The following is a 22,304-nucleotide window of genomic DNA, read 5'->3' on the forward strand; positions in this document are numbered from 1 at the left end:
AAAGCAAAGGAGAAAAGGAAAGATATAAACATCTGAATGCAGAGTTCCAAAGAATAGCAAGAAGAAAAGCCTTCTTTAGCGATCAATGCAAAGAAAGAGAGGAAAACAACAGAATGAGAAAGACTAGAGATATCTTCAAGAAAATCAGAGTTACCAAAGGAACATTTCATGCAAAGATGGGCTCGATAAAGGATAGAAATGGTATGGACCTAACAGAAGCAGAAGATATTAAGAAGAGATGGCAAGAATACATGGAAGAACTATACAAAAAAGATCTTCATGACCCAGATAATCACTATGGTGTGATCACTGACCTAGAGCCAGACATTCTGGAATGTGAAGTCAAGTGGGCCTTAGAAAACATCACTACTAACAAAGCTAGTGGAGGTGATGGAATTCCAGTTGAGCTATTCCAAATCCTGAAAGATGATGCTGTGAAAGTGCTGCACTCAATATGCCAGCAAACCTGGAAAACTCAGCAGTGGCCACAGGACTGGAAAAGGTCAGTTTTCATTCCAATCCCAAAGAAAGGCAATGCCAAAGAATGCTCAAACTACCACACAATTGCACTCATCTCACACGCTAGTAAAGTAATGCTCAAAATTCTCCAAGCCAGGTTTCAGCAATATGTGAACCGTGAACTTCCTGATGTTCAAGCTGGTTTTAGAAAAGGCAGAGGAACCAGAGATCAAATTGCCAACATCTGCTGGATCATGGAAAAAGCAAGAGAATTCCAGAAAAGCATCTATTTCTGCTTTATTGACTATTTCTGCTTTATTGACTATGCCAAAGCCCTTGACTGTGTGGATCACAATAAACTGTGGAAAATTCAGAAAGAGATGGGAGTACCAGACCACCTGATCTGCCTCTTAAGAAATTTGTATGCAGGTCAGGAAGCAACACTTAGAACTGGACATGGAACAACAGGCTGGTTCCAAATCGGGAAAGGAGTTCGTCAAGGCTGTATATTGTCACCCGTTTATTTAACTTATATGCAGAGTACATCATGAGAAACGCTAGGCTGGAAGAAACGCAAGCTGGAATCAAGATTGCCGGGAGAAATATCAATAACCTCAGATATGCAGATGACACCACCCTTATGGCAGAAAGTGAAGAGGAACTCAAAAGCCTCTTGATGAAAGTGAAAGTGGAGAGTGAAAAAGTTGGCTTAAATCTCAACATTCAGAAAATGAAGATCATGGCATCTGTTCCCATCACTTCATGGGAAATAGATGGGGAAACAGTGGAAACAGTGTCAGACTTTATTTTGGGGGGCTCAAAAATCACTATAGATGGTAACTGCAGTCATGAAATTAAAAGACGCTTACTCCTTGGAAGGAAAGTTATGACAAACCTCGATAGCATATTCAAAAGCAGAGACATTACTTTGCCAACAAAGGTTCATCTAGTCAAGGCTATGGTTTTTCCTGTGGTCATGTATGGATATGAGAGTTGAACTGTGAAGAAGGCTGAGCTTCGAAGACTTGATGCTTTTGAACTGTGGTGTTGGAGAAGACTCTTGAGAGTCCCTTGGACTGCAAGGACATCCAACCAGTCCATTCTGAAGGAGATCAGCCCTGGGATTTCTTTGGAAGGAATGATGCTAAAGCTGAAACTCCAGTATTTTGGCCACCTCATGCGAAGACTTGACTCATTGGAAAAGACTCTGATGCTGGGAGGGATTGGGGGCAAAAGGAGAAGGGGATGACAGAGGATGAGATGGCTGGATGGCATCACCGACTCGATAGTCGTGAGTCTGAGTGAACTCTGGGAGTTGGTGATGGACAGGGAGGCTTGGCGTGCTGCGATTCATGAGGTCGCAGAGTCAGACACGACTGAGCGACTGATCTGATCTGATCTGATCATGACAGTACTAATGGAATGCAAATGCTAAATGATTTAGCTTTAAATTAAATCACTTTAATGGGTATAGCTGATCATATTGTTGTTGTAAGCTTGTTTAATATCATGGTTATATCTAAGCACTTCTATTTCAGGTATATACACTTTCCCTAATACAGGCTTCCCAGGTGGTTCTTGCAGTAAAGAACCCACCTGCCAATGGCAGATATATAAGAGATGAGTGTTCAATCACTTGGGCCAGAAAATCCTCTGACGGAAGGAATGGCAACCACTCTAGTATTCTTTCCTGGAGAATCTCATGGACAGAGGCGCCTGTTGGGCTACAGTCCACAGAGTCACACAGACTTGGACATAACCGAAGCAATTTAGCACTTCAAGCATGCATGCTTTCCCCAAGGGATAGTGCTTATATAGCTATAAAGTTTCTGGTTATTGTAGTTGTTTTGAATTCTGACACAGAATATTGACCTCTGAAACCCCTTCTTTATTAAAGATGGCTTGAAATTTCTTTTTTCCTACAATATTAAATTAGGATTTTACATCTTCAAATATTACACTAGTCTGTATGCCTGGCAGTTAAATTTCTATTCTATGGCTCAAAGGATTCATAGCTTCCAAAATAGAAAATCTCCCAAAGCAAAACCAAAACTGTCAAGGGGACAGTATGTGAAATTACCGAGAGGGAAAATTCATTTCCAACCTTTAAAGCCTCTCTCCAGCCGACCAAGTAAGTGCTGAGGAATCTCAGCAGATATGATCATTTTATTTGCTCTTCCAGGAATTTAATTCATCTTCCTGAACTAGTATAAAGTGAGGTGAGGGGCTAAACAACAGGGATTTTTCTAGATATCAGTCATAAATAAAAATAAAATTTGATTATGTCACCTCTGTCTTTAAAATGTAGCAATAGCTCCAGAGGCTTCTAGGGAAAAGATAAAATAAAATCCTTCCCAAAGCTGAAAATCTCCTTGACTCTGCACTTCCCCTCCCTGGTGTTCCTTCAACTGCTGGGCTGTGCAGTTAGTCTTGCTGATTCAAGATCTTTGCATATTCTGTTTCTCCATCAGAAATGCTCTCCACCTACTCTCCATTTAATCTTCTAATTTCAATGCAAGCTTTTCTTCCAAACAGTAGTTTAGATCACAGCCCTGTGTTCTAAGATTTTGTGAGACCATGATTCACAACCTCAAAATACATATTTCAGTTTGTATATGTTACTGGTATAATGTAAATTTCATATTTTCAGAATATATCTCAGTTTATATACATCATTGCTTTAATGTCAATTTCCTATTTTCAGAATATTTCAGTTTATTTATAATATTGGTTTCATGTCAATTTCATATTTTCAGAATATATGTCTTAGTTTATATATATTACTGTTTTAATATCAGTTCCCCTGTCTAGTACGTTAGCTCCTTTGGAAGAGCTACCTATTAGCCCTTCATCTCCAGAAACAATACCCTGGTCCTTAGAATGCCCTAAATATATGTTGATACTGCACAGTTTAAGTTAAAGCAGGGCTATTTCTGGCATATCATTTTTCTCTTCAAAATCAGGTCTAAAATGTGCAGCTTGCCCTGATTCATGACACTGTTAATCAGTTACCAAAAAAAGGGGTAGAGGGAGAAAAGAGAAGCTGCTCAGCAAATAAATTAAAATCTTTGCCCATATTGCCCCCTTATTCTGGGATATCAAGATGAATTTTATGAAACTATTTTATAATTATAATGCCAACATGTTCTGGGATGATTCAGTGAATGAACACTTAAAGGGTAAGTAATCAGGCCTTCTGTTGCGGGTCACATCTATAGAGTTCATGAATGAATTCTGGGTCTAATGGGAAAAATCATCTCAATGATAAATCTTACTTGAATTATTTTCTGTGTGCCAAATATTCAGACACTTGTTGCATAAAAGCATTTCAGAAAGACATGTTATGTCATATTATGTTACAGCAGAAACAGGTAAATACAGATGCAGAAGTGAGTTCACTTCCTAAGAAAAGGTAGAGAGTGAGGAAAGGCTTAATGGGTAAAGTGGTAGAGTGATACCTGTAGATGTGAAGGATATAGACTGAGGGGTGGGTTGGAAGGGCTGGTGAGGGGTCTTCCAGGCACAGCAACTAGTATATGCTGAATTTTAATATGATAAAAGAAGAAAAGCAAAAGACAAAGGAGAAAAGGAAAGATACACCCATCTGAATGCAGAGTTCCAAAGAATGGCAAGGAGAGATAAGAAAGCCTTCATAAGTGTACAATGAAAAGAAATAGAGGAAAACAATAGAATGGAAAAGAAAATTAGACATACTTAGGGAACATTTCATGCAAAGACTGGCACAATAAAGGACAGAAATGGTATGGACCTAACAGAAGCAGAAGATATTAAGAAGAGGTGGCCAGACATCACAGAATACAAAGTCAAGAGGGTTCTAGGAATCATCACTATGAACAAAGCTAGTGAAGTTGATGGAATTCCAGGTGAGCTATTTCAAATCCTAAAAGATGATGCTATGAAAGTGTTGCACTCAATATGCCAGCAAATTTGGAAAACTCAGCAGTGGCCACAGGACTGGAAGAGATCAGTTTTCATTCCAATCCTGAAGAAAGGTAATGCCAAGGAATGTTCAAACTACCACACAATTGCTTTCATTTCATATGCTAGTGAAGTAATGCTCAAAATTCTCCAAGCTAGGCTTCAGAAGTATGTGAACTGTGAACTTTCAGATGATCAGAGGAAGGCAGAAGAACCAGAGATCAAATTGTCAAGATCCACTGGATCATAGAAAAAGCAAGAGAATTCTGAGAAAACATCTACTTCCACTTCACTGACTACACTAAAGCCTTTGACTGTGTGGATTAAAACATTTTGGAAAGTTCTTAAAGAGATGGGAATACCAGAACATCTTACCTGCCTCCTAGGAAACCTGTATGCAGGTCAAGAAGCAACAGTTAGAACCAGACATAGAACAATGAATTGGTTCCAAATTGGGAAAGGTGTTCATCAAGGCTGTATTTTGTCACCCTCCTTATTTAACACCTATATACAGTACATCATGTGAAACGATGGGCTGGATGAAGCACAAGCTGGAATTAAGATTGGTGGGAGAAACATCAATAACCTCAGATACACAGATGATCATACATATGCACCCTTATGGCAGAAAGTGAAGATGAACTAAAGAGACTCTTGATAAAAGTAAAAGAGGACATTGAAAAAACTGGCTTAAACATAAACATTCAAAAAATGAAGATCATGGCATCTGATCCCATAACTTCTTGGCAAGTAGATGGGGAAACAATGGAAACAGTGATAGACTTAACATTTTTGGGCTCCAAAATCACTGCAGATGGTGACTGCAGCCATGAAATTAAAAGACACTTGCTTCTTGGAAGAAAAGCTGTGACCAATATAGACACAATATTAAAAAGCAGAGACATTACTTTGCCAACAAGGGTCCATCTAGTCAAGGCTATGGTTTTTCCAGTTTTCATGCGTGGATGTGAGAGTTGGTCCATACAGAAAGCTCAGCATTGAAAAATTGATGCTTTTGAACTGTGGTGTTGGAGAAGACTCTTTAGAGTCCTTTGGACTGCAAGGAGATCAAATCATTCATTCCTGAAGGAAATCAATCCTGAATATTCATGGAGGGACTGATGCTGAGGCTAAAACTCCAATACTTTGGCCTCCTAATGTGAAGAGCTGACTTATTAGAAAAGAGCCTGATGCAGGGAAATATTGAGGACAGGAGGAGAAGGGATGACAGAGCATGAGATGGTTGGATGGCATCACCATCTCCTGGAGTTTGAGCAAACTCCAGGAGATGGTGATAGACAGGGAAGACTGGTGTGCTGCAGTTCATGAGGTCACAAATAGCTGGACATGACTGAGTGGCTGAACAACAATATCCTAGAGCCAAACATACATTCTTTCTGAGATGCCCTAAGAACTGAAAAGCTGAGCAAAACAATCAGAAATTTCATAGGACTAGGAAGCAAGTGGAAGGTCAAGGCTCATCTACAAAAAGCACATGTTCATCACTCCTGTCTACTATCTTTGGTTCATGACCCCTGAAGGTCATAAAATAGGAGTAAAATTGAACTGGAGATAAATTCATTCCTGATTTGATTAATATAATCCTGAATTATTAGTGTTTCTAGTTTCTTACCTACAGCAAAGAGACATCTTTTAAATGATAAATAATACTATAGATCTCCAATGATGTCTATATTATTTTCACATATAACATTAAGCTGGCACTTTTTAAAAAAACATAGGCATTTGAAATATAAATATACATTCACAACATAATGACAAAAAATAAAATATACACAAACTGAACTGTATTAAGAAAAGTGAGGTTTTAATACAGATCTTAAAATACCTGTGGCTATATAAGGTAAGTCAGATAATACTGGCAAATAAATAGAATATATAAAAAGTAAAACACACAGGAATTCTAGAGCTAAAATATTGAGAAGCCTAAACAGCTTAGAAATTATTAATTCAGTGGGTAAAGATAGATAGGACCCAGCCTAGCCACAAACAAGATAACGTGAGCTTGAGGACATATCAGAAAAATATAAATTTAGAAGTCCAGGAACACAGAAAAATACAAAACACAGAACATAACCTAAGGGACAATAGTGTTAAAGTCAATGGAATATGTAAGGAAAATCAAATGGAACACAGGAGAGATAACTGGATTCAAGGAACTGAAAGTGCAGAAGATAATAAAGCACATATTTAAGGAGTTTTGCAAGCACCAAGCAGGAAAAAGATAAAAGAAATCTAGGTGCATCATAATTAAACATATATATATACACACAAGAATATCTTTAAGAGAAAAAAGAGTATTTTTACAGAATCAATAATGGGGGACAGTACAAAATAATATAAATCAGACGATCATGAACTATTATTTTCAGTGTGTGCAAAAAAATTAACTTCTAACATGAATATATAACCAGCTAAAACAACCAAGAAGTATTAAGGTGAGAGGGTAAAAAACGATGTTCAAGAAACAAAAATGGAGGGAAGTTGTTACCAGCAAAATTTATGCTAAAGAAAAGATGACAATATTCAGAAGAAAAATGATCCTAGAAAGAAGTGTGGAAATGCAAGAATAAAGAATAACAAAAGTTAAATGTGCATGAAATGGAAAATGTGTTGTGTAGCTAAAGAAATAAAACAATAATAAAATATTTCATAGAGTGAGTTAATGCCAATGTATGACCATTTTTCTTCTAGCACACTGAGTAATCTTTTACCAAAGCAATCTCCATGGAGATAATAACTATTCTGAACAAAATACACAAACTTACTTATGCCTAAGGGAGGATAAAAATCCCAAACTAATCAACATTTCAAGAACTAAAGAAGGTAATCCATTCTTAACAGAAAATAAAATCAACATCCCAAGATGTTGAAATGAGCAGTTAGTAGGCAAAGATTTTAAGCCACTATTATAATTATTCTTGATGAGGTAAAGGAAGACATCTTCTTGGTTAATTAAAGAGTAGGGAGTCTCAGGAGAAAAACAGTATCTATGAAAAAGAATCCAGTGGAAATTCTAGAGATAAAAAACACAATTTCTGAGATCAAAAAAAAAAAAGTCACTGGAAGTACATAATAACTGAAAGGAGATATCAAGAGAATAGACTTAATGAGTCTGAAGAAAGACCAATAGAAATCATCTTATTTAAAGAAAAGAGAAAAATAAATGATGACTCAGGGAATTATAGAACAATATCAAAATGGTGAACATGCATGTGCTTAGTATTCCAGAAATAGAACAGAGAAAAAATTTGAAAGAAGACCATTTGATTTTTGCTAATTTGGTGGAAAAAAAAAAGTTTCCTTATTTACAAAGTTTAGAAGACTCCAAGAACATCAGATATGAAGGAATCCATGCTTAGTTTAAGCACACTCAGAGTGATGAAAACCAAAGTTAAAGGGAAATTTTAAATAGCAGAAACAGAACATGACACAAAAATGATAATTTAAAATATTTGCTCATTTCTCATCAAAAACTTTGGGAGCCAGAAATTGGCAAAACTACTTCTTTGAGGTGCTAAAGGAAAAATCTGCCTGCATACGATTTTATCAAGCATATATTCTAATGTGAAAATTATGATCCTAAGTGAGAATTATACCCCTAGACAAACAGATGGCCAGCAGGCACATAGAAAGATGTTCAATATCACTAATTATTAGAGAAATGCAAACCAAAACTACAATGAGATATCACCTCTTACCAGTCAGAATGGCTTTCATTAAAAAATACTCAAAAGATAAATGCTGGAGAAGGTGTGGAGAGAAGGGAACCCTCCTTCTGGTGGGACTGTAAATGGCTACAGTCACTATGGAGATTAGTATGGAGGTTCCATAAAAAACTAAAAATAGAGTATGATCCTGCAATCCCACTCCTGGGCACATACCCTGAGAAAAACATGATCTGAAAGGATACCTGTACCCCAGGGCTCATTATGACACTATTTACAATATCCAAGACATGGAAGCAACTTAAATGTCCACTGACAGAGGAATGGATAAAGAGGTGGTACAGATAAACAATGGAATATACTCAGGCATTAAAAATAATGAAACAATGCCATTTGCAGCAACATAGATAGATCTAGGGATTGGAATACTGAGTGAAGTAAGTCAGAAAAGGAGAGATGTTGTATGACATTCCTTACATGTGGATCTAAAAGAAATGATACAAATGAACTTACTTACAAAACAGAAAGAGACTCACAAACTTAGAGAATTGACTTATGTTTGCTGGGTGGTGGGGGTGCAGAGGAGAAAGGGTAGTGAGGGAGTTTGGGATGGACATGTAAACACTGCTATATTTAAAATGGATAACCAACAAAGACTTACTGTATAGTAGATGGAGCTCTGCTCAATATTATATGGCAGCCCAGATGGGAGAGGAGTTTGTGTGAGAATGGATACATGTATATCTAATGGTTCGATCCCTTTGTCGTCCACCTGAAATGATCACAACATTGTTTGTTAATCAGCTATACCACAATACAAAATAAAAAGTTTCTTTAAAAAAAAAAAAAGAATAAATGCAAAGTAAAGTCATATTCAGTTACAACTGTGACTAAAGTGGATATCTTCTATTCCTTTTTTGAGCCTACTGTACTGACTACAATCACAACATAAGGTTGAATAGGAGCATGAGAATGGATATTCTTGTCTTATTCCTGACCTTAGGGAGAAACGTATACAGAATATTTTTAAAGTATCAGCTCTGGATTTTTTAAGGGGCCTTTGTCAGGTTGAAAAATTTCCATTTTGTTTCTAGTTTGAAAAAAGCTTCAAGCAGGAATAGTTGTACTTCATGAAATGATTTTTCCATCATCTTTCAGGTAATTCACAATTTTACTCTTTCAGTCTGCTAAAATGTTGAAATATATTTATTTTTTAAGTGTAAATCATTTTGAACATTGACAAAATGAACCCCATTTGGTCATGATATAATATCCTTTATACATATGGATGAATTACATTTACATATGTATTCTCAATCATGTAAGAAACTAAAAGGAATGTCTTTACTTGTGTTCATGAGGGATACTGGTTCATAGTTTTCTTTCCTTGTAATATTTTTGTCTGCTTTTGGTGTCAAGGTAATGCTTGATTCATAGATGAGTTGGAAGCATTCATTTTACTTTAGTTTTCCTAAAGAGTTTGATAATATTTTATCCAAGTATTTTTTGTTGTTGTATAATACATCTGGCCACCTCATGTGAAGAGTTGACTCATTGGAAAAGACTCTGGTGCTGGGAGGGATTGGGGACAGGAGGAGAAGGGAAAGACAGAGGATGAGATGGCTGGATGGCATCACTGACTCGATGGACATGAGTCTGAGTGAACTCCGGGAGTTGGTGATGGACAGGGAGGCCTGGCGTGCTGCGATTCATGGGGTCGCAAAGAATCAGACACGACTGAGTGACTGAACTGAACTGAACTGAAAGCCACTTTGGTCTAAAGGATTCTTTGTGGAGGGTTTTTAAAATATTAGCTATCATTTGTTGAGTGAGATTTGGTTACATGTATCTTTTTAAATGGTCATCTGAGTTAAATTCACCCATTCCAGTCCATTTCAGTTCGCTGATTCCTAGACTGTCGACATTCACTCTTGCCATCTCTTGTTTGATCACTTCCAATTTGCCTTGATTCATGGACCTGACATTCCAGGTTTCTATGCAATATTGCTCTTTACAGCATCGGACCTTGCTTCTATCACCAGTCACATCCACAGCTGGGTATTGCTTTTGGTATAGCTCCATCCCTTCATTCTTTCTGGAGTTCTTTCTCCACTGATCTCCAGTACCATATTGGGCACCAACTGACCTGGGGAGTTTCTCTTTCAGTATCCTATCATTTTGCCTTTTCATACATCACCAGATGGTCAAAACCGAAATCAGATTGATTACATTCTTTGCAGCCAAAGATGGAGAAGCACTATACAGTCAGCAAAAACAAGACCAAGAGCTGAATGTGGCTGAGATCATGAACCCCTTATTGCCAAATTCAGACTTAAATTGAAGAAAGTAGGGAAAACCACTAGACCATTCAGGTATGACCTAAATCAAATCCCTTATGATTATACAGTGGAAGTGAGAAATAGATTTAAGGGCCTAGATCTGATACATAGAGTGTCTGATGAGCTATGGAATGAGGTTCGTGACATTGTACAGAAGACAGGGAACAAGACCCTCCCCATGGAAAGAAATGCAAAAAAGCAAAATGGCTGTCTGGGGAGACCTTACAAATAGCTGTGAAAAGAAGAGAAGCAAAAAGCAAAGGAGAAAAGAAAAGATATAAACATCTGAATACAGAGTTCCAAAGAATAGCAAGAAGAGATAAGAAAGCCTTCTTCAACGATCAATGCAAAGAAAGAGAGGAAAACAACAGAATGAGAAAGACTAGAGATCTCTTCAAGAAAATCAGAGATACCAAAGGAACATTTCATGCAAAGATGAGCTCGATAAAGGACAGAAATGGTATGGGCCTAACAGAAGCAGAAGATATTAAGAAGAGATGGCAAGAATACACAGAAGAACTGTACAAAAACGATCTTCATGACCCAGATAATCACGATGGTGTGATCACTGACCTAGAGCCAGGCATCCTGGAATGTGAAGTCAAGTGGGCCTTAGAAAGCATCACTACGAACAAAGCTAGTGGAGGTGATGGAATTCCAGTTGAGCTATTCCAAATCCTGAAAGATGATGCTGTGAAAGTGCTGCACTCAATATGCCAGCAAATTTGGAAAACTCAGCAGTGGCCACAGGACTGGAAAAGGTCAGTTTTCTTTCCAATCCCAAAGAAAGGCAATGCCAAAGAATGCTCAAACTACCGCACAATTGCACTCATCTCACACGCTAGTAAAGTAATGCTTAAAATTCTCCAAGCCAGGCTTCAGCAATATGTGAACTGTGAACTTCCTGATGTTCAAGCTGGTTTTAGAAAAGGCAGAGGAACCAGAGATCAAATTGCCAACATCCGTTGGATCATGGAAAAAGCAAGAGAGTTCCAGAAACACATCTATTTCTGCTTTATTGACTATGCCAAAGCCTTTGACTGTGTGGATCACAATAAACTGTGGAAAATTCTTCAAGAGATGGGAATACCAGACCACCTGACTTGCCTCTTGAAAAACCTATATGCAGGTCAGGAAGCAACAGTTAGAACTGGACATGGAACAACAGACTGGTTCCAAATAGGAAAAGGAGTACATCAAGGCTGTATATTGTCACCCTGTTTATTTAACTTATATGTAGAGTACATCATGAGAAATGCTGGGCTGGAAGAAACACAAGCTAGAATCAAGATTCCTGGGAGAAATATCAATAACCTCAGATATGCAGATGACACCACCCTTATGGCAGAAAGTGAAGAGGATGAAGGAGATGAAGTGATGAAGGTGAAAGTGGAGAGTGAAAAACTTGGCTTAAAGCTCAACATTCAGAAAACAAAGATCATGGCATCTGGTGCCATCACTTCATGGAAAATAGATGGGGAAACAGTGGAAACAATGTCAGACTTAATTTTTGTGGGCTCCAAAATCACTACAGATGGTGACTACAGCCATGAAATTAAAAGACGCTTACTCCTTGGAAGGAAAGTTATGACCAACCTAGATAGCATATTCAAAAGCAGAGACATTACTTTGCCAACAAAGGTCCATCTAGTCAAGGATATGGTTTTTCCTGTGCTCATGTATGGATGTGAGAGTTGGACTGTAAAGAAGGCTGAGCACCGAAGAATTGATGCTTTTGAACTGTTGTGTTGGAGAAGACTCTTGGGAGTCCCTTGGACTGCAAGAAGATCCAACCAGTCCATCTGATGGAGATCAGCCCTGGGATTTCTTTGGAAGGAATGATGCTAAAGCTGAAACTCCAGTACTTTGGGCACCTCATGTGAAGAGTTGACTCATTGGGAAAGACTCCGATGCTGGGAGGGATTGGAGGCAGGAGGAAAAGTGGACGACAGAGGATGAGATGGCTGGATGGCATCACCGACTCGATAGACGTGAGTCTGAGTGAACTCTGGGAGTTGGTGATGGACAGGGAGGCCTGGCGTGCTGTGATTCATGGGGTTGCAAAGAGTCGAACACGACTAAGTGACTGATCTGATCCGATCTGATCTGATCTTTTAAAAATTTATTTATTTTTAATTGGAAAATAACTGATTTATAATATTGTGTTGGTTTCTGCCATTAATTCAGTTCAGTTCAGTCTCTCGGTCGTGTCCGACTCTTTGTGACCCCATGAATCGCAGCACGCTAGGCCTCCCTGTCCATCACCAACTCCCGGAGTTCTCTCAGACTCACGACTATGGAGTCGGTGATGCCATCCAGCCATCTCATCCTCTGTCGTCCCCTTTTCCTCCTGCCTCCAATCCCTCCCAGCATCAGAGTCTTTCCCAATGAGTCAACTCTTCACATGAGGTGCCCAAAGTACTGGAGTTTCAGCTTTAGCATCATTCCTTCCAAAGAAATCCCAGGACTGATCTCCTTTAGAATGGACTGGTTGGATCTCCTTGCAGTCCAAGGAACTCTCAAGGGTCTTCTCCAACACCACAGTTCAAAAGCATCAATTCTTCGGCACCAGCTTTCTTCACAGTCCAACTCTCACATTCGTACATGACTACTGGAAAAACCATAGCCTTGACTAGATGGACCTTTGTTGGCAAAGTAATGCCTCTGCTTTTGAATATGCTGTCTAGGTTGGTTATAACTTTCCTTCCAAGGAGTAAGCCTCTTTTAATTTCATGGCTGCAATCACCATCTGTCATATGGACCCAACAGAAGCAGAAGATATTAAGAAGGGGTGGCAAGAATACACAGAAGAACTGTACAAAAAAGATCTTCATGACCAAGATAATCATGATGGTGTGATCACTCAGCTAGAGCCAGACATCCTGGAATGTGAAATCAAGTGGGCCTTAGAAAGCATCACTACGAACAAATCTAGTGGAGGTGATGGAATTCCAATTGCTGCCATACACTGCCACAAATCAGCCACAGTTTTACATATGTTCCCTCTCTCTTGAATCTCCCTCCAACCTCCCACCCCATCCCACCCCTCTAGGTTGTCACAGAGCACCATCTTTGAGCTCCCTGCATCATACAGCAAATTTCTATTGGCTATCTATTTTACATATGGCAATAAATATGCTTCCATGCTACTCTCTCTATTCACCCTACCCTCTCCTTTCCTCACTGTGTCCATGTGTCTTTAGAGGGACATTTTTGTTTCTTCCAAATTACTGAATTTATTTTATTAAATGCATTTATAATATTTTCTTATTTTCCCTCTCCTATCTATAAAATCTACAGTGATATTAACTCTCATTACTAATATCGGCAAGTTCTGATCTTTTTCTTGATCAGCCTGGCTTGCAATTTACCGTATTATTGATCTTTAACATCCAGTTTTTGACTTTCATTGATTTTTTGTTACTATGTTTTCTATTTCATTTTTCCTCTTATCGTTATGCAGTGCTTTTCATTCGCCCTAAAGAAATTAGGTTGAGAATTGAGGTCATTATATTCTTCTTTCTGTGCATGAAACATACATGTTATAATTTTCCATCTAAGTACTTGTGTGCCTTCCCCCCACCATTGGAAGAAGTCCAGTGACTTCATTTTAATGATAATCATTAGGACTCAAACTGAGAAGAAATCTGTAGCCCACAGCTCTGTTTACACAGGCAACAGGGTAATGGCCCAATTCCTCTTGCTTTTCCAAATGTCACTCTTATAATTACCCTGCTGATCTTTCTTGCCTTAAATATGATTTTCTATTTTTCTGATCCTGGAGATTTTCAGTAGTTTCTTGAGAAATATACACACACACAACTCATAACAGCCTCAGTTAGCATTCATAGCTTTGGGATGAGATTTGGAATTTGCAGAGACTCCATCCCCAAAAGACAGAAACAGGCTTTCTTATCCACCCTCTCACATAAGTCTATGGCTAGAGCATGTATGCCTGTGTGGGAGGCCCTGGGAAGAGCAGAGGTCTCTGTGGCCTCATGGTCAGCTGACTTAGATGAGATACAAGTCATGTTCTGGTTGTCCTTCCCAAATTTATCACTCAATTATTCCGACCCATTAAATGAGTAAAAGAGCAAAAAAGAGTACAGGAGTTTCACATTATTGAGCTTCACCATTGCAAAAAGAAGCAACAGGGATGGAGAAAAAAAAAAATTTGTCCAGCATTCCCTGGTTGTTCTCTCTATGTACCTGTTGGGATTAAACCATAAGTGTTGTAACTCTTTCTGGAAGCAGATGGGGTCCCTCCTGCCCTCACCTTCCTAAATCAACACTGTCAATACCAGTAACTACCCTTTTTATATGTCAATGAAATTCTCACATAGATTAGATTTTGCCTAAAAAAAAAAAATCTCTGAGTTAAATATTAATGTTATTAACCTGAAGATTGCTCCATTTCCAAACCTGTACCTTCATATTCTGCTGTATTTCTCAACTCATAAGATGCTTTGCCCATGATAGAATAAACCCAGAGATTTTACAATAGTATCAAATGATATCATAAAGGCACCCTAATAAAAGTGCACAATAATGCTATAGGTCTATTACAGCAGCTTTGAGATGCACTCCCCCCAATTTTAGAGCTAAATCAAGGCCTGAGAAGCAAACTGCTCTGCAAGTACAATGCCAAAGAAAGTAAATTCTGAGATAAAAAAATTTCCTTGAGTTCCAGTGATATGGATGAAGCTAGACCCTGCTTTACAGAGTGAAGCAAGTCAGAAAGAGAAAAGCAAAGATAGTATATTAACACCTATGTATGGAATTGGGAACAATGGTACTGATGAACCTATTTTCCAGGAAGGATTGGAGACACAGATGCAGAGAATGGAGGAGGGAGGCAGTGGGACAAATGGAGACAGTAGCATCAACATATGCACACTACCATGTGTGGGATGATTGGCTGGTGTGAAGCTGCTGTACAGCACAGGCAGCCCAGGCTGATGCTCTCTGATGCCTAGAGGGATAAGATGGGGGAGAGGAGGGAGTGAAAGGATATATGTAAAATTATGGCTGATTTTCATTGTTGCAGGCAGAAATCAACACAGCATTGTAAAAAAAATTTTTTTTTTAAAAACAAATTTTCCTTTTTAAGTTTCCAAGACTTTGGTCTCTTTTGTTCCCATCTCCTTATTTTGCTTAGCATCAGCAGGAGAAATTCTGAGTACCCAGTTAGAATTGGGATTCCTGTAGTCAGTACTACATGGAATTGACTGTACTTTTCTGACAGCTACCTTCTCAATAACTCAATGTTCAGTTTCAAGTAGACCTTTGTAAAGACTCCAAATAATTATTAGGGTATATACAGTAGTCATGAATGGATGTGAGAGCTAGACTATAAGGAAGTCTGAGCACTGAAGAACTGATGCTTTCAAACTGTGGTCCTGGAGAAGACTCTTCAGAGTCCCTTGGACTGCAAGGAGATCCAACCAATCAATCCTAAAGGAAATCAGTCCTGAATATCCATTGGAAGGACTGATGCTGAAGCTGAAACACCAATACTTTGGCCACCTGATGCAAAGAACTGAGTCATTGGAAAAGACCCTGATGATGGGAAAGATTGAGGGCAGGAGGAGAAGGGGACAACAGTGGATGAGATGGTTGGATGGCACCTCTGACTCAAAGGACATGACCTTGAGCCAACCATGGGAGATATTAAAGGACAGGGAAGCCTGGTGTGCTGCAGTTCATGGGGTCACAAAGAGTCAGAAATAACTTAGTAACTGAACAAGAATATACAGTATCAAAGTCCTGAAAACACTCAACCAAGAACCTGGGGAAATAGGCAAGTTTTGATCATTGCAGTTTGTATTCAGTACAGTTACATTTTATGAACTTACCGGAATATATCTCAGCAAAAATTGTTATAAAAACTCAAAGGTAAATCAGGGTGGATAAAATATATTTTGTTTACATTCACTAGCCAACTAACCACATAATGCCAGTTGTATAGCATTAAAGTAAATAAATATAAAGTCAAATGGGGGGAAATCCTAGAAAATGATTATCTTAGTATATTCAGTTTGGTTCAGTTCATTCACTCAGTCGTGTCTGACTCTGTGAAACCCAATAGACTGCAACACAACAGGCTTCTGTGTCCATCACAAACACCAGGAGCTTGCTCAAACTCATGTTCATCCAGTTGGTGATGCCATCCAATCATCTCATTCTCTGTCATCCCCTTCTCCTCCTGCCCTCAATCTTTCCCAGCAACAATGTCTTTTACTATGAGTCAGTTATTTGCATCAGGTGGCCAAAGTATTGGAGTTTCACATTCAGCATTAGTCCTTCCAATGGATATTCAGGACTGATATCCTTTAGGATTGACTGGCTTCATCTCCTTGCAGTCCAAGGGACTCTCAAGAGTCTTCTCCAACACTACATTTCAAAGCATCAATTCTTCAGTGCTCAGCTTTCCTTATGGTCCATTTCTCACATCCATACATGACTATTGGAAAAACCATAGCTTGACTAGATGGACCTTTGTCATCAAGGTAATGTCTATGCTTTTTAACATGCTGTCTAGGTTGGTCATAGCTTTTCTTTCAAGGAGCAAGCATCTTTTAATTTCATGGCTGCAGTCACCATCAGCAATGATTTTAGAGTTTAAGAAAACAAAGTCTATCACTGTTTCCATTGTTTCTCCATCTATTTGCCATGAAGTTATGGAACTGTATCTTAGCTTTTTGAATGTTGAGTTTTAATCCAGCTTTTTCACTCTCATCTTTCACTTTCCTCAAGAAGCTATTTAGTTCCTCTCCACTTTCTGCCATAATGGTGGTATCATCTGCATATCTGAGGTTATTGATATTTCTCCAGGCAATCTTGATTCTAGCTTGTGCTTCATTCAACCTGGCATTTTGCATGATGTACTCTGCATATAAACTAAATAAGCAGGGTGACAATATACAGCCTTGACGTACTCTTTTCCCAATTTGGAACCAGTCTGTTGCTTCTTGTACAGTTCTAGCTGTGGCTTCTTGACCTGCATATAGATTTCTCAGGAGCCAGGTCAGGTGCTCTGGTATTCCAATATCTTTAAGAATGTTCCACAGTTTGTTGTGATCCACACAGTCAAAGGCTTTGGCATAGTCAATAAAGCAAAAGATGTTTTCTTCTGGAACTCTCTTGCTTTTTTGATGATCCACCAGATATTGGCAAATTAATCTCTGGTTCCTCTGATTTTCCTAAATCTAGACTGAACATCTGGAAGTTCACAGTTCATGTAGTGTTGAAGCCTGGCTTGAAGAATTTTGAGCATTACTTCACTAGCGTGTGAGATGAGTACAATTGTGTGATTGTTTGAGCATTCTTTGGCATTGCCTTTCTTTGGGATTGGAATAAAAACTGACCTTTTCCAGTCCTGTTGCTTTTCCTTTTCCAAGCCTGTGAACACAGGCTTATGTGTCCATCATAAACACCAGGAGCTTGCTCAAACTCATGTTCATCCAGTTGGTGATGCCATCCAATCATCTCATCCTCTGTCGTCTCCTTCTCCTCCTGCCCTCAATCTTTCCCAGCATCAGTGTCTTTTACAATGAGTCAGTTCTTTGCATCAGGCGGCCAAAGTATAGGAGTTTCAGATTCAGCACTGCTGAGTTTTCCAAATTTGCTGACATATTGAGTGCAGCACTTTCACAGCATCATCTTTCAGGATTTGAAATAGTTCAACTGGAATTCCATCAACTCCACTAGCTTTGTCCATGGTGATGCTACCTAATACCCACTTGACTTCAGTTTCCAGGATGTCTGGCTCTAGGTGAGTGATCATACCACCATGGTTATCTGGGTCATTAAGATCTTTTTTGTATAGTTCTTTGTATTCTTGCTGCCTCTTCTTAATATCTTCTGCTTCTGTTAGGTCCATATCTTTTCTGTCCTTTTTTGTGCCCATCTTTGCATGAAATATTCCCTTGATATTTCTAATTTTCCTGAAGAAATCTCTAGTCCTTCCCATTCTATTGTTTTCCTCTATTTCTTTGCATTGATCACTGAGGAAGGCTTTCTTATCTCTCCTTGCTATTCTTAGGAACTCTGCATTCATATGCTTATATCTTTCCTTTTCTCCTTTGCTTTTGGCTTCTCTTCTTTTCTCAGCTATTTTTAAGGCCTCCTCAGACAACAATTTTGCCTTTTTGCATTTCTTTTTCTTGGGAATGGTCTTGATCCCTGCCTCCTGTACAGTGTCACAAACCTCCATCCATAGTTCTTCAGGCACTCTGTCTATCAGATCTAATCCCTCGAATCTATTTGTCACTTCCACTCTATAATCATAAGGGATTTGATTTATTCATATGTATATTTTGGTATATACAAACCTTGTATTCTCCCTTTTACCTTTAAAAATCTGAAAATTTTGGTTTTTGCTTTTGTTTTTCCACTAAACACCAAATTCAGTATGAAATTTGCTATAATATTTCTACCTTACATATAAATATCCAGTAGATACCTCATGTGTTTTACATGGAGGGGGCAATGGTAATCCTTGAGCCATGTGGGAAAACCACAAGAATTCACTACGCCACTAGTGTTCTGACAGCTTCTAAAAACAACCTTAAAATATAATTAGTTAGCCTAATAATACCACTTCGGAGAAGGCAACGGCACCCCACTCCAGTACTCTTGCCCGGAAAATCTCATGGATAGAGGAGCCTGGTAGGCTGCAGCCCATGGGGTCGCTAAGAGTTGGGCACGACTGAGTGACTTCACATTCACTTTTCACTTTCATTCATTGGAGAAGAAAATGGCAGCCCACTCCATTGTTCTTGCCTGGAGAATCCCAGGGACAGGGGAGCCTGGTGGGCTGCTGTCTATGGGGTCACACAGAGTCGGACATGACTGAAGCGACTTAGCAGCAGTAGCAGCAATAATACCACATGTATTTACTACCACAGGGTGGCTCAGTCAGTGAAGGATCTGCCTCCAAAGCAGGAGACCCAGGTTCAATCCTTGAGCTGGGAAGATCCCCTGGAGAATTCAAAGTCTACCCACTCTAGTATTCTTGCCTCAAAATTTCCAGCCAGAGGAGCACAGCAGGCTATAGTTCATGGGGTTGCACAGTCAGATGTGACTTGATGACTAAATCATCACATTCATTGGCCCCTAAAGTGTCTATTCAGAACTTTGCATCTTACATACCTGTGCTACATAATGTGTATATATGGTCCTTAATGAAAGTGAAAGTGAAAGAGTCGCTCAGTCGTGTCCGACTGTTTGCAACCCCGTGGACTATAGCCTACCAGGCTCCTCACTCTATGGGATTTTCCAGGCAAGAGTACTGGAGTGGGTTGCCATTTCTTTCTCCAGGGGATCTTCCTGAACCAGGGATCAAACCCGAGTCTCTTGCATTGCAGCAGACACTTTACCCTCTGAGCCATCTTACTTATCATAAGTATGGTCCTTAATATGACTTATCTATTAAAGAAATATGGAAAACCTAGATGATAAATGAATATTTGTAGCAAACGATGTTTAACACTATAAAGTCTAAATTCATAGATACAGAAAGTCTTTCTTTTTCCTGTATTTGAAATTTGTCTTTATTGTGCCTCCCCACTGTGGACTTGATGACCTCAGTATTCTTGAAAGTTAAAAATTAAGTTATATTAAATATGTATGACCTAGTATGTCACAAAGGGTCACAAAAATTTAGTTTCCCATCCTGACCATGCACGTTTTTTCACCCTACTTATATTTGGGTTCCCAATTTTTACTCTAGCTACTTATTTATTTATTATAGATTAAAGGCTGATTCATTAGATACTGGGGCCATTGATGTTAGTCTCAGAAAAATGAAGCTCACCTGCCTTAATCCAAGGATCAGAGCATGCTGCTGATGCAAAATTACCACTAGAGGAGAGTAACAGGGACTCTATGCTTTCTCCTCATCAGCCTGTTTCCAAAAGAGGAAGAGGATTTGGCCATTAAGAGACTCTGGCCTGGCACTGGCTACTCCACAGTAGGGACAGCCTGCCTCTGAGACAAGGCAGTTTTATGAAGACAGGAGAGGATATGCCAAGCAACTTTTTTTTCTCCCTCCAAGTTCCCATACTAGAGAAGTCTACTTCTGGTGGAGAAGTGCAGGGGCCATGAAATGCTAGACACATTGCACTCACTGAACTTCCACAGCATGGAAGGACCAACATGCAGAGAGAAGATGTGTTTCATCCAACAGTGCAATCATCCTTCAACTGAAAGTTTGGAAGCCAAGCACTAGATCAAATATGGTAAGGCACAGATAACTGTATCATTTCCTGGAATATTAAGGATTGCAGAAATTAACATAGCATCTAGCAGTGGGGGTAGAGGGCACTGACATTGACATACAGCTTCTGTTTTTGTTGTTGTTCAGTTGCTAACTGTTGTTCAGTCTGACACTTTGCAACCCCATGGACTGCAGCATGCCAGGTTTCCCTGTCCTTCACTGTCTCCTAGAGTTTGCTCAAACTCATGTCCACTGAGTCAGTGATGCCATCCAACCATTTCATCCTCTGTCATCCCCTTCTCCTTCTGCCCTCAATCCTTCCCAGTATCAGGACTTTTCCAATGAATTGGCACACTTTCTCTAGTGCAAGGTATTGTATATCTTGGACTGTAACTCAATAATCAATCCTTCTTGTTCAGGATTCTCCCCACTGCACCACTTTGACTCATAAAATTCCATCATTAGCTAAATACACCACAAGGTAATGAAATTACAAAATGCCTAATTTCGTGGAGTGTTTCATGAAAGTGAAGAGCATACCAAAAATTATTAAATTCATTGAAAACTTGAATTTATCTGATTCATATGATAAGAACTATCCTAAATAGTTTGGAAAGTGAAATAACTTATATATTATCCAATTAATATAAGATGGGAATAAATAAGCTAGAAGTAATATCAAATATAACTTAAATAACCTTGAAGAACTGAGAGAGAACTAGAAAAATTGACAGCCTATATCATGTTTTAATCTCCTATTTTAGTTAATAGATATTTTATTGGAACAGAAAGATGTAGAAAGTAAATACACTAAATTAGATATTGGAAGGAGATACAAGTTCTTAAATGTATATTTATATATATATATTTTTTATATAATGATGGATTATATTTTCTTATATAGAAAATATGATATTTTATGAATATGAGAATATGTATTTCTGGAAACTTTATCATTTTATAAAGATTTAAATAAGAAGTTCAAAAAAATAATAGGAGGAAGCAGAACAGTACAAGTTAAAAGAAATCTATCAGCAATGTTTTAGTGAGTAATTAAATGACCAAAGATGTGAGACAACTGGTTTAATATTGGGAATCTGACAAATACACCTTTCCCTATGAGTCTTTATTGAACTACATAGTGAACAATTGTGTATTATGTTTAAGAATTTTTCAGCTTGAAAGTCAAAAAGTTTCTGTGCACTGCTAGCTTTCTTCCTCAAATTTCAATATTTCCTAGGAAAATAACTTATGGTTTTAAGCTACCTTAGGAAAAGAATTCATGGCTTTAAATTGGGTATAGGACAACCCAGAATAAATACTAAAATTTCCAGATCCATTAAAGTAGCTTTGGCAATATGACTCAGACCCAAAGGAATGAAAGCATGCCTGTTCTATGCGGCTTTGAAGAAGTGTCTTTAAAGGGAAAAACTTAAAGGGGATCCTGGAAAGATAATATTGAGGATATAGCTTTTTGGATCTGCCCATATGCAGCAATAAAAACAGCAAAGGGAGATTAAATAATAAAAACAAATATCCATACCCAACATCTACAAGTTTTGCGGAGCAACACTTTCCCTCAAGTGCCCAAATATGAGATCATGATAATGAGCCACTGTGCTTAGTTGCTCAACTGTGTCCAACTCTAGGCAGCCCTAT

General features: G+C 38.6%; 1 protein-coding gene across 10 annotated transcripts in view; it reads right to left on the reverse strand.

The window, feature by feature from the left end:
* LOC129649800 (uncharacterized) overlaps nucleotides 1–22,304 on the reverse strand; it is a 210,774-nt gene that overhangs the window by 160,385 nt on the left and 28,085 nt on the right. For all 10 annotated transcript variants that reach the window (XR_008713283.1, XR_008713282.1, XR_008713285.1 and 7 more), the window contains one exon: nucleotides 8,749–8,859. Coding sequence is in view for 4 of the 10 variants with exons in the window: in XM_055577660.1 (XP_055433635.1) it covers nucleotides 8,749–8,859 (111 nt within the window). In the remaining 6 variants the exon portion in view is untranslated. The remainder of the gene's footprint in view (nucleotides 1–8,748; nucleotides 8,860–22,304) is intronic.

This window comes from Bubalus kerabau, chromosome 4, assembly GCF_029407905.1.
Source record: "Bubalus kerabau isolate K-KA32 ecotype Philippines breed swamp buffalo chromosome 4, PCC_UOA_SB_1v2, whole genome shotgun sequence".
In the NCBI taxonomy this organism is placed as follows: domain Eukaryota; kingdom Metazoa; phylum Chordata; class Mammalia; order Artiodactyla; family Bovidae; genus Bubalus; species Bubalus kerabau.